Source organism: Zonotrichia leucophrys, chromosome 2 (assembly GCF_028769735.1).
Source record: "Zonotrichia leucophrys gambelii isolate GWCS_2022_RI chromosome 2, RI_Zleu_2.0, whole genome shotgun sequence".
In the NCBI taxonomy this organism is placed as follows: Eukaryota; Metazoa; Chordata; class Aves; order Passeriformes; family Passerellidae; genus Zonotrichia; species Zonotrichia leucophrys.
The window spans coordinates 117299809-117311608 of NC_088171.1; the positions used below are offsets into that span (position 1 = coordinate 117299809).

Here is an 11800-nt window from a genome sequence, read left to right on the forward strand (position 1 = left end):
TGCTGACAAGTTGTGGTTGTTAGTTTGGTTTGGGGTTTTTGTTTTTTTTTTTTCTAATTTAAAGCATAGTTACTCTAGAACTGTATAGAACATGTTTTTTTAATTGAACTTTCTTCCAGGCTTATGCAACTTTCTGAAGCTATTTAATGTAGTCCTGTGAATCTATGGCAGAAATTATCCATAATCCATTAACCAGGCAGAAATAAACAAAACCAATTATTTTATACCATCCCTAAACCAATGTTTACCTCTACATAAATGTTGCTGTTATTTACTGTTGGCCAATTAAACAGAGGTTTGTATGCATCCAAAAGTTCATTCAATGTAAAGTTTTAAGATGTTTGATGCCTGCTTACACTGAAATGTACATAATAATTTCTGTGCCTCCAATGAAAACAAAAATTGAATTTTCTATGTTTAATGGCCACTTGTGGTCTTAGTCCTGGAAGACTACTAATTATAAGGGATGAAAATACCAGTTAAAATCAAAATTAATTTTTAAAACTAGAAGTAACTTATAATTCAAATAAACTGATGATGAATCTTCATATTAAAAAGCTATAAGCCATAAAATAGAGTGCATAATGAAAAATGGCACATTCCATTGCCTTGTGTGATGGAACAGCTTCTTGCCTTGAGAATGAGCTTCACATAAATTTTAAGGTGAACTTCAGCTTTAATACTGCATAAGATATCTTGGATTGCAAAATAGAAAGCCTCAGCTAAACAGGCTTGAGCAGCTCATCTCAACAATTGCTGGATGGTGCTATTAAATGTATTCTCCTTGTCAGAACAAAGACACATCTCTGTTGTCAATCATTAATACTTCATTTCTTGCTCAAAAAGATTTGTTGGTAGAAAGGCTAGTTACTTTAAATTCCCTCCCTGCTTACGATTGCAGATAATGCTTGTGATTCCTGAGACAAATGATGTGAGGTTCTGAAGTGGTGAATTGCTTCAAAAACATTCTTTTTGCTCCTTGGGTTAACGTGTGCTCAATTAAAAAAAAAAAAAGACCAAAAAAACCCCAATGAAACCAAAAGAAACACACTGTGGACATGATTTCTTCTAAAAATTATTTAGTAAATGTGTAATGTGTTAGACATCTAACATTTTGCTCTGAGGTTCCCAGAAAATGAAGGAAATTGATCTGTTAAAGCATGTCCAGAGGAGGGACACCAAGTATATTAGACGGATGGAGCACCTCTCCTATAAGGAAAGGCTGGGAGAATTGGGATTTTCCAGCCAGGAGAAGAGAAGGCTTCAGGGTGACCTAACTGTGGCCTTCTAGTACCTGGAGGGAACCTAAAAGAAAGATAGAGAGGGACTTTTGACAAGAGCATGTACTGACAGGATGAGGAGGAATGGCTTCAAACTGAGAGTAGGTTTAGAGTAGATCTTAAGAAGAAATTCTTTATTGTGAAACTGAGGAGACACTGAAGCAGATTGCCCGGAGAAGTTGGATGTCCCATCCCTGGAAGTGTTCGAGGCCAGGTTGGATGAGTAGCCTGCTCTAGTGGAAGGTGCCCCTGTCTGTGGCAGAGGGGCTGGAACTAGATGATCTTTAAGGTCTTTTCCAACCCAAACCATTCTATGGTTCCATGGTTTAAAAATCAACCTTTACAACAGTTCATCTGCAGCTATTTCCTCTGTAAGGATTTGAGCCCACTAGTGCTGAAGTAAATTTTTATGCTTGTTACAGCATATAGTGATAACATTCTGAAGGACAGCTGTGACATGGAAGAAATACAGTAGAAAGAGGAGGTGCAGATAGGCTGGGGCAGGCACTGGGGCTGGGCAAACTCTTCAGCACATTATGTCCTGCTCAGGCAGTTTTAAGAGAACAGTCTTGGGAAAGCAGTAATGCTGTATGATTGAAGTTCAGTTCAGTATGATTAAGTTCTGTTTTCAGCCATTTCTGAACTCAGAAGGAGAAGCAAACTGAAATCAACAGGAGCATTTCCACAAATTTCAGTGGGTACGTCATTAGTCTGTCAATCTCTAAGCTTCATTTTCCTCACCCTGCATAAGCACTTTGTTGGTTTACCTAGTGCACACGTTGACTGGGAAAGGACTGCTTTGTCATTCATTGCTCATTCAGCAATTAGCACAATGAGTATCAAAATTCTGCTCAGGACTTCATCTATGTGCATATGTATAACAAGTGAAGGAGGTTGCTTTCCATGCAACCAAAGAATCCTACTGTACTGCGGATTTTTCAGCTCTGGACATGTCTGCAAAAGGCCCTTTGAAATCAATAGAATAGTCTTTTTCACAAACCTGCTTTTAAGATTCTAGGATAGAATGAAATGTTGCCTATTGGAGCTGCTTAAAATCTTACCAAAATAACAAAATACAAGCCTCAGACTAAAATGTCTTTTTTTAAAAATCATTATCACTGTAGAAGGGAGTAAAAACTTCTCAAGAGCACATTATTTCTGACATAGAAAGTAGAAGGACTCTGAAAAGGTGTCCTGACCCCACAAGTTCATCCAGAGAAGATGCTGCTACTTTTTCGTATTTAGTGATCACTTGTTTGCTCTTAACTCAGCTCTCGTGCCTTTGGTTTTTATTTGTGCTTTTCTACAAGTCCATTGAGCCTGAAGAGTTTAGGTGAAATTAGGTTCACAGGCTAAGCTGTTTCCATTGCCTAAATTTCTAAACACTTATAAAGGAGTTTGAGGAGAATTATTAAATTATATATATATATATATATATATATATATATATATATATATATATACACACACTGATATTTCCCTAAAGAGAATCAGCTATTTTACCCCACAGTGGTTTCTCTTTACATGCTCTGCCCATCCATGAGTGCTCCTTTTGCACACACACTGGCAGGAGTGTGTATGTCTGCCCATCCAACTGCTGCCTGTCTTTCCAGGCATGGGGCTAAATAGACCCCAAGGAAGACAGAGCATGGAACCTTTTGTAAGCAGTTTCCACAGCATCTTTATCTACTTGCTTTGTTTCTTGTATGCAAACCTATGCATGAACTTTTTTTTTTTTAACATAATTTGTCCACTTTTTTTTTTCAGTTGACATATTTTCATTTCCATTTGTTCATTTCTGGAACTGTTGTATTTTCAGTTGATTTCATAGGCGGACTTGACACATACTCCTACCGACAGCCCCCCCAGGAACATGTTGAGTTAAAGCCTGTAAAGCCTGTAGGTAAGGTTCTGGTCCCACGGACCACATTCATCCTTCTAACTGAACTGAACTGAAAGCTAACCTTCTCCTGAAATAATTTGGGCATCAGATTACTGATAATTTAATTACATTTTAATTAGAACTTAATTAAAAATTAATCCACATAACACATTGGAGTAAGGACACTTTGTCATTGATGGCGTATCTGCTAAAACGAGGATTAGGAGATATCACCATGTCTGCCACGCCGTGCCTCATCTTAACGCAAGGAGAGGCTCTCACTGAAGGATGGAATTGCTTCCTTGCTGAATTTTTAGCAAGAAAAGAGCTGGTTTAGAAATTCTGCGGCTGCAGAAACCTTAATGAGATTAGCCCATTTATAGAAAGGCAGTAGTTTTTACATTTGTCCAGCTACTGAAAGAAAAAGTTTTGCTGAAAAACCACTTGTCAGCTTAAAATCTATGTGTAGAATTTCATTGGAAGTTAATTGTCTCTTTGTCATCACTTAGTTGCTTGAACCATAAAAATCATTTTCATAGACTCTTCCTGCTTTGCTACCCAATGAATAAGGTCAAATGCATATCTATTCTTTTTATCTGGAAAAAAAATAGGATATGGGGTGACATTACTGCTATCTGTATTTTGCCAGAAGCTCATATAACCTCAGTATATGGCTTTTAAAAGTATAATTTGTAAACCAGAAGTTGTTAATTTGGAAATTCTTTATGGCTGGAAGTCGTGATGTTGCTCTCTGTCTTTAAATTTACCTTTGGGCCTTTCATGCTTCTTAAATGCAGCATGAAATGCACACACAGCTAATTGACTGAAACTGATTTAATGACTCTATTTTACTTATCAGTTAACAGAATTAGAATGGGTTGAAGGTTTTTCCTGCTGCATGCATTTGTGCATGTGCTAGGAGTTTTAATTTAAAATGGACAATTGCTAAAAAAATGTCTGGGGTTGGAACTTGACACCTGAACTTTGTGACTTTATTAATTTTTGCAGGGTTTTATAATATATTTTATTCATGATGCAGCTTTCAATTTGTAGAAATAAGCAGAGACAAATTTTTACTAAAAATTTATCTAAATATTATAGAATATGAAGGCCCAAATTTATGGTGTGTACTAGAACAGGAGCAAATTACACATTAAGAGAACTAAACAAAATTGTGAACCTTCTGACTTTTGACTAAGTACATGCTACTCTACGTTGAAGTCTACATTTCTTTAGTAATATTTCATTAAATGTTTATTTTGCTGCATTTTTTATGAGAAAGATGACTGCAAAATGGGGATTTGAACCTTCTGAATAAGCTGCTACACTATAAAGTTAAATTGATATTCAGGAGCAAGAAAGCCACACCTGCAGCATTTACACCTCTCCATAAAAGATTTTAATCTCTAAACCTGCATTCAGCTTTAAACATCAAGTGCATACATGTTTAATACTTTCTTAGCAAACCTACTATAATTAAGGAAGGACACATTCATGAAAAAGCTACAAATACATTCCTGCAAAACATATTCACTTGTTTTCCAGTAGAAAAGTCACAGCATCTGATAATTTGTTCTTTATAAGAGATTTTCAATGAGTAGCTCAAGGGATTTGGAGGTTGTTGGTGATCTTACAATACTGGAGAATGAGAGTTATCTTTCCACTTCCTATGAATGTGCATCCTTGTACTGCTGGGAGGGCCTCTCTGGCCTTTTTATTGCTTCAAGGAGTATAAAACTGGGACAGAAATTATAGTGGGTTTCCTTTTTTATTGATGTTTTGGTTGTATGTACTGAAAGATATAGAGGACCTTTATCTAAGCTGGGAGGGAAATTATGTCACTGATCAAAGTCTGAGTTAAAAGCCAAATTGCTGGAAATAATTTGGTCAGTGGATTGTGCCAGAACTTTGCAGATGCTTATTTCTCTGCAGCATGTTAGCCTTCTTGACTTCTTTTGATAAGTTAATTGCTGTATGTATCAGTTATATACAGTCTGAAAATTCTTAGTATCTCTAAAAAATGACTTCTGGTGTCTAGGCTGTGCAAAACTCCATTTCTGAGAGTTAGAATTCTCTTAGAAATTCACATGAATAATGCTTGTAAAAATACATGAGAAGCCTTTATAAATGTTACTTTATAGATGAAAGCTTGGCTATATTTCCATTTTTCTCATCCCTTTTATTTCCCTTATTTCATTCAAAAATTAACTAACCACAGCCCACTGAAAATACAAGGCTGTGTGGTCTCATCCAAGCTATGCAGAAGACAGTCTGCTTTTATCAAGTGCTCACATTCAGCATAATGTCTGCTTAGTGCTACCATAATTATTAATGATTAGCAAGACTAAGATTAGTTTTCCTTCTCACCTCTGAGATGAAGTTAAATTTGAACTTGTTCCTGTGGGGAGCAATTTTTAATCCAAACATGAATGATCATGGCTTGCCTGTTTGTTCTGCCTGTAACTCCATTTGGCTTTGGGACAAGGAGAAGCAGGATCTTTGCCCTCAGCCATGCAGTTTCAATTAAGGTGTGTGTAAGGCAGGAGACAACAGGGGGAGCAGAAAAAATATCATTGTGTTGTGTCCTTTGGGACTAAAGCATATGGACTATGGAGAAGATTGTTGTGCCTGTTGGAATCACAGAATCAGGAGCCAGGTTGCTCAGTAATATTTAGAAACTCCTCATGTACTGATGTGTGAAAAAAAGAGGAGCATGGTGGCTAGCAGGAAAAAACATGAAGCTACATTTTGGCTTTCATTAGAGGTTATTATTAATAATAATAATTATTATTATATTATAATAGATGTTAATAAGGTAATATCATAATCATTATGTATTAAGAACAATGTGTACTAATATAGTAATGAAAAATTTAATTATAATTGTAGTAGTAGTAATAATAATGAAATAAAATAAAACTGCGACAGCTTTGAGCAACTCTATTTGGTCAGACACTGAATCCCTAATTCCAGTTAGGGATGTCCCTAGTCTTCTTAGGAACAATACTAATTTGTTTTTAAGAACAATACTAATTTGTCCTTGTGGAGTTGATCCACGGTATGAGACACAGTGCCAGTGGAGAGGTCACTACTCTTGTGATGCATCTGTGTGATCCTGTCCTGTTTGTATCTTCTCCTGAGACTTCATCCACCTATAAATTGCTCTGAAAGACGAACATAGATTTTCCAAGATTACACAAGTGGAAATGGTTACAGGGAGTCCTGTGAGAATACATAGGTTCAGCAGATGTGTCACTGTGGTGAGGACTATAAATAGCGTGAGTCCTGCTCAAATGCTCATGTTTGTGATCAGATCACATCAGAATTCTATAACTGGGTGAAAATATGTCTCATGCTGTTGAAATATATTATGCTAAAATGAATAGTGTGTATATATATATATATGTATATATATAGTATCATATATACATAACATATCATATATAATGTATATCAATATAGTATATTGTATGACCTTCAGATATGCTTTACCAGCTATGGGACTTCTCCCAAATGTTTTTTTGCTTTTGTGCTATGCATAATACAAAGCTACTGCTTTGTATCCAGCCATTCACTCTTGATCACATAGGTGAGTCTCACAGCTGATGAAATTATGGACCACGTGAGATTTATCCACTTGTTCATTTGTTACTAACCTCTCAACTTGTATGAATTTGCAGCTTATAAATTAGAAGATACACAAAATAAATTTTCATTTGTGAGTAATTCTTTTATCCTTCTCTTTAGGTCGAAGTAAGTAATGAACATGGACTCAAGACTTCTGCTGCTGTAGCTGAAGAAACAGATTTTAGAAAAAAAGACCAACCTTGTGAATCATCATTCAGGAAGAAACCCACCACATCTGCTCCTCACAGCATGTGGATTGTTCTTCCCACAGGCTCAGTGTCATTATCAGCGTTGTTATTTCGTAGATCCTTGTAGATGATCTTGAATTTTTAAATAATTTACTTATATGGACACTTGTAAATTGTAAATTTTTTTCTTTTTTAATTTCAGTATTTTTACAATGTTTAGTGTTGAGGCATGAAAACAAAACAACCTGTGAAAACTAGGAGGGGGGTGCGTCTTTCTCAAAAGTTCAGTATTTTTTGACTGAGAGGATCATACTGTGCCTGGTCAAGATTGTGTCAGTAAACAGTAATTTTGACTCCAAAATACGCAGCAGGAGTCAAACCCTAACAGTGATCAAGAGATCATTTCAGTGCTGGCTTTAGAATTCACAATGTCCGCTCCTTGCATTTTTGAACTGCTGAATGCAGCAGGGGTTGATGTATGACTCTTCTTACCCAGATGTTCAAGCACTAATGTACTCACCTAATTATTACAATTCATATATGACTCCTCCTTTCCTAATCTCTTTTGCTCCATCTCGAGTAGCTGTCTCTGATTTGAAGAGAAGTAGTGACTGCTCAATGGATGTCCTTCTCTAGGAACCCTTACACCCAGGGCTGTTTAGATGTCTGTGATTTGCACATTTTTAAACTCCTTTCCTCCCTTCTCCCAGGAAGAAGCCAAGCATGAATGTACAGTACAAGGCACCAACTGAAGCCTTAGAAGCCTCTGGGGACTAATTTTCTCTTAATTTAAAAGTAAACAAGCAAAACTGAAAAATGCCTGTAAAAATTTGTAAAGTTATTTGTAAATACTTCTAGACAAAGAACATGTATGTAACTGTGGTATTTTGTTTTCTATTCTGTCACCACTAGCATAAAGTGATACACAAAGCTATTTTCTCTGGAGAGCTGGCAGTCTTTTTAACAGAACACTTTGCTTCTTTCATCTTAATTACAGTATAAAGTGCTGTGTAGATTTCTATGCCCCAGAGAGTCTTGTCTCTTTACAGAGCCTGTGTGCCTCAACATTGAGCAGAAACATCAGGAGGGTTTTGAGTCTGTTTGTGGTTTTGTGCTTTTCTCACTTAAACATTTCATTGATGGGACAGCCAAGAAGGCTGGTCCTTCTGATGTATATTTCTCTGCCTCTGCATCAGAGGCTGAACAGATGCCCACAGAGTTCCTCCATAAGTACCCTAAGAAATCTTCATCTGATCTAAACAAAATTCTGAATCTAAAGGTCCTGAATTTTCAGTCTTCTCTTCTATCGTGTATTTTTCCTCCCTGAGCAGGAGGGAGCTATAAGAGAGAGTGTCTTGATTCTTTCCCTCCTAAAATCAGTGTAATTTACCAATATGAAGCTATTGGGGGTGCTAATAAATACAGTAGAAGTAGAGTCTATTATTTTCAGGTGACAAGGGTCTTGTGGTACATCCCCCTGCTTTCCAGCTGGTTAACTTAAAGACCTCACTCACTCTGGAGAAAACACAAGCTGAACTTTGGTTAACTTTCCCTGAAACTGAGTATGATGAAAGTAGTAAGACAAAGTCAACAAGAAATGGCAACTGGAGAAAAACCCTTCTTTAGTGTTCCTTGGGCTGGATATACCTCAAGTAAAAGCCTTCAGCTGAACCCAGTGCTGCCCTCAGGACGAGATGGGAAGAACAGGAATGAATGCTACAAACCCCCATTGATGGCACAGGCTCAACACACATTCTGGCAGGGGTTTGGAAGTGTGTGTTTGATTTTCTGCCAAGGCATGTCCGCTGGACCATGTTCTACAGATTTGTCTGAATATGTCTAAAACCTGTCTTTCTGTAGGTCCTTCAGTACTATCACAAAAATTCTGCAAAGACAGAACCTGAGTTCTCCTCCATTTGAAATATCTATCATTTTTCAGCTAGGGAACAAAGCCAGTATATTCCAAATACACTTAAAATCTCAGAATCATTACCAATACTGTGAGTGTGCCATCTGTCTCACTTAACAAACAGAACAATCCTGACTGAGAAGAATTTGTCTTCATTAGGACCAGCCAAAATGCAGACTGAAATGCCAAAGGAAACTGTCATTCTTTTCTAAACTAAGACACTCAAAATAATATCAATCAACCTGTACATGTTGGGGTAAAAAATCTTGAGAATAATAAATGCATTTGACTGTTAATTGCTGTGTCCTGTAATATAGTAGGACATATTGATGAACATCTTTGTAGGAAGCCTTGAGTAGTTCCTTTATTTTTGCAAAACATACTCTCAGTAAGGTGTTAGGTGAGTCCCAGATCAGCCAGCTATGTAGGAAATAAATGTTGACTCTCTAAATAAACTTGGATAGTTTTCTTAAGCTTAACTGAACCATGCAATTTCAGGAAATGACTAGGTTTGTACTGCAAAACAGAATTTGCTGACAATCTTAAAATCTTGGAGATTATCAGTTGCTACAAACTGTTCTGGTGGCATTAATGAGTCATACTATTACACTTTAGGGCAGCTGAAGATCTGTCCTTCAAACTTTTAGACTTTTTTTCTTTTCCTGAGTTTCGGTTTAATTCCAGTTTTTTAGAGAATCAGATTTGCCAGAGTACTTTATCTGACAGTAAAAGTGGGGATGAGACTGCAGAAATGTGGCACTACATGTTCACTAAGGACTGAGCCAGGAAACTGAACCAGTTTCTTAAAAGAGTGGCTGATGTCTTGAGGATCTGAAAACAAAAACTGTAGCAAGAAATTAACAGATTTTTGCCTGGTGCAGTGACAGACATACCATGATTCTATATTACAATTTGTGGAATTATTGGTTGGACTCTTTCATACCCATAGAGATTTTTTTACATAAAATTTGAACGTTTTTGAAATTCAATTTTGATCTGAAGGAACTGTCTAAAATGAAAGACTTTACAGCTTGGATTGGCTGAAGGGTGTTTTTTTAGTGCTAAGGTATGATATTATAGATTATTTATATTGTTATAAGATACAATATTATCTATTATAGATAATATTCAATAGAGCTCTCTCAATTAAACCCATGGGAATTGATGCCTGGTTTTGTCCAATAACTGCTTTCAGAAGTGCAGGTGGCATTGTCCAGGAAAGGGCAACAAAGCTGGTGAGAGGTCTGGAGCACAAGTCTTTGAGGAGCATCCGAGAGAGCTGGGGTTGTTTAGGTGGAAGAAAAGGAGTCTCAGGGGTGATCTTATGACTCTCTATAACTCCCTGAAAGGAGGCTGTAGCCAAAGGGGGTTCAGCCTCTTCTTCTAGGCAGCTAGAGGTGGGATGAGAGGATATAGTCTTAAACTGCACCAGGGGAGGTTTAGGCTGGACATCAGGAATAATTCCCTTACAGAAAGGGGGATAAGACATTGGAATGGGCTGGCCAGGGAGGTGGTGGAGTCACTGTCCATGGAAGTGTTTGAGGAAGGGCTGCATGTGGCAGTCAATGCCTTGCGCTAGTTCACATGATGGTGTTTGGTCACATTTGGACTCAATGATCTCAGAGGTCTGTTCCAACCTATTTGATTCTGTGTTTAAGACAATGGTATTTACTATCTATTATAAATTGGAATTTGAAGCTAGGGTATCTGGTTGCTGGTTAGCACGAGACAATACTAACTTTTCTTATTTAAAACCTGAGAACGCATAATTAGGTCACTAAAAACCTGTAGTTCTGCACCAAATAAATCGCAGATTTAAGCCCAAACAACTTAAAGTGCAGGCTTTCTTCATTCACAGCTGCCGTGCATCAGTCTTCTCCATGTTTGGATCCTGAGTTTCATCTCTTCCTCCAGTTTTCCACAGCTCAGGCATTGCAACCCCACCATCACCTCCTATGTTGCCAGATGCAACCTTTTTCTCAACACTGACTGCAACGTGCTTCTCTGCACCCAGCTGCCTGCCTGTCTTTCATGTGGGGATTAGCAGGTTGAAAAGGCCAACCCAGCAATCTATCAATGTCCTTTAACAGACTTTGACAATGGAAAACAAAAATTGACATCCCAAACTAATTGGCTTGCCTCCTTCCAGTATCAGCCTCATCTGGTTTAATTATAACAAATTACAACCTGGCAGCTCTTTTGGACAAAAAATTTCAGGTTGGGAAAATGTTCCTTCCATGTTAAAGCTTCAATATCAGCAGGATGTTTTTCACAAATCAGTTCATCTCTTGCCTGCTATTCTGGGCGTTTTGAAAGAAACCTTCTTAGCGCCCAGCACAGTGATGGGGTTATGTTGTTGCATGCCACAATAGCACTTTTACAGCAGAGTGGCTGGGTTGCATCCTGAGGTCATGTCAGATGGGTTAGGGCTGCATAAGGTGGAGGGTGCCCTCAACACTGCTGCCCTAAAGAAGTGGTCTCTCTCCTAACTCTGCCCAGGGAGCTGACTATCCCTGCAGCCGTAACTGGGGATCAGCCTGAAAGGTTTGTAAGTTTGCAGAGGCTTCTTCAGCAAACTAACACATGTGTTATAGATGATAGGGAATTCAGATCTGTGAAAATTTGCCTATAAAGAAGATGTTTTATATCAAGACTACTGCTGCAGTGTTTGCCTCGTAGAAGTTTGTCTGCATTGCATGCTGGCAGTGTGATCCCAGCAGGTCAGCTCTGATCACCCAGCATTACCAGCAGCACTCTGCTTTACTTTAAGGGCACACAAGGCTGTTCAGGACCCTAAATAATTATTTAGCAGCTAAGGACACAAATCTAGCCTGTACTGCTTGCTGTTTGACAGCTACATATATGTTGTGCTGCTTTCCCCAGGCTGACAAACCATCTTTATTTATCTGCTGAT

The 11800-nt window shown here is 37.8% G+C and overlaps 1 protein-coding gene across 3 annotated transcripts in view; it reads left to right on the forward strand.

The window, feature by feature from the left end:
* NKAIN3 (sodium/potassium transporting ATPase interacting 3) overlaps positions 1-9291 on the forward strand; it is a 336943-nt gene extending 327652 nt beyond the window's left edge. For 2 of the 3 annotated variants that reach the window (XM_064706158.1, XM_064706157.1), the window contains exon 6: positions 6910-9291. Coding sequence is in view for 2 of the 3 variants with exons in the window: in XM_064706157.1 (XP_064562227.1) it covers positions 6910-6923 (14 nt within the window). In the remaining variant the exon portion in view is untranslated. Of the gene's footprint in view, positions 1-3099; positions 3184-6909 lie in introns of all 3 variants that reach the window. The other variant, XM_064706156.1, reaches the window with a different exon arrangement.
* Positions 9292-11800: the final 2509 nt, after the last annotated feature.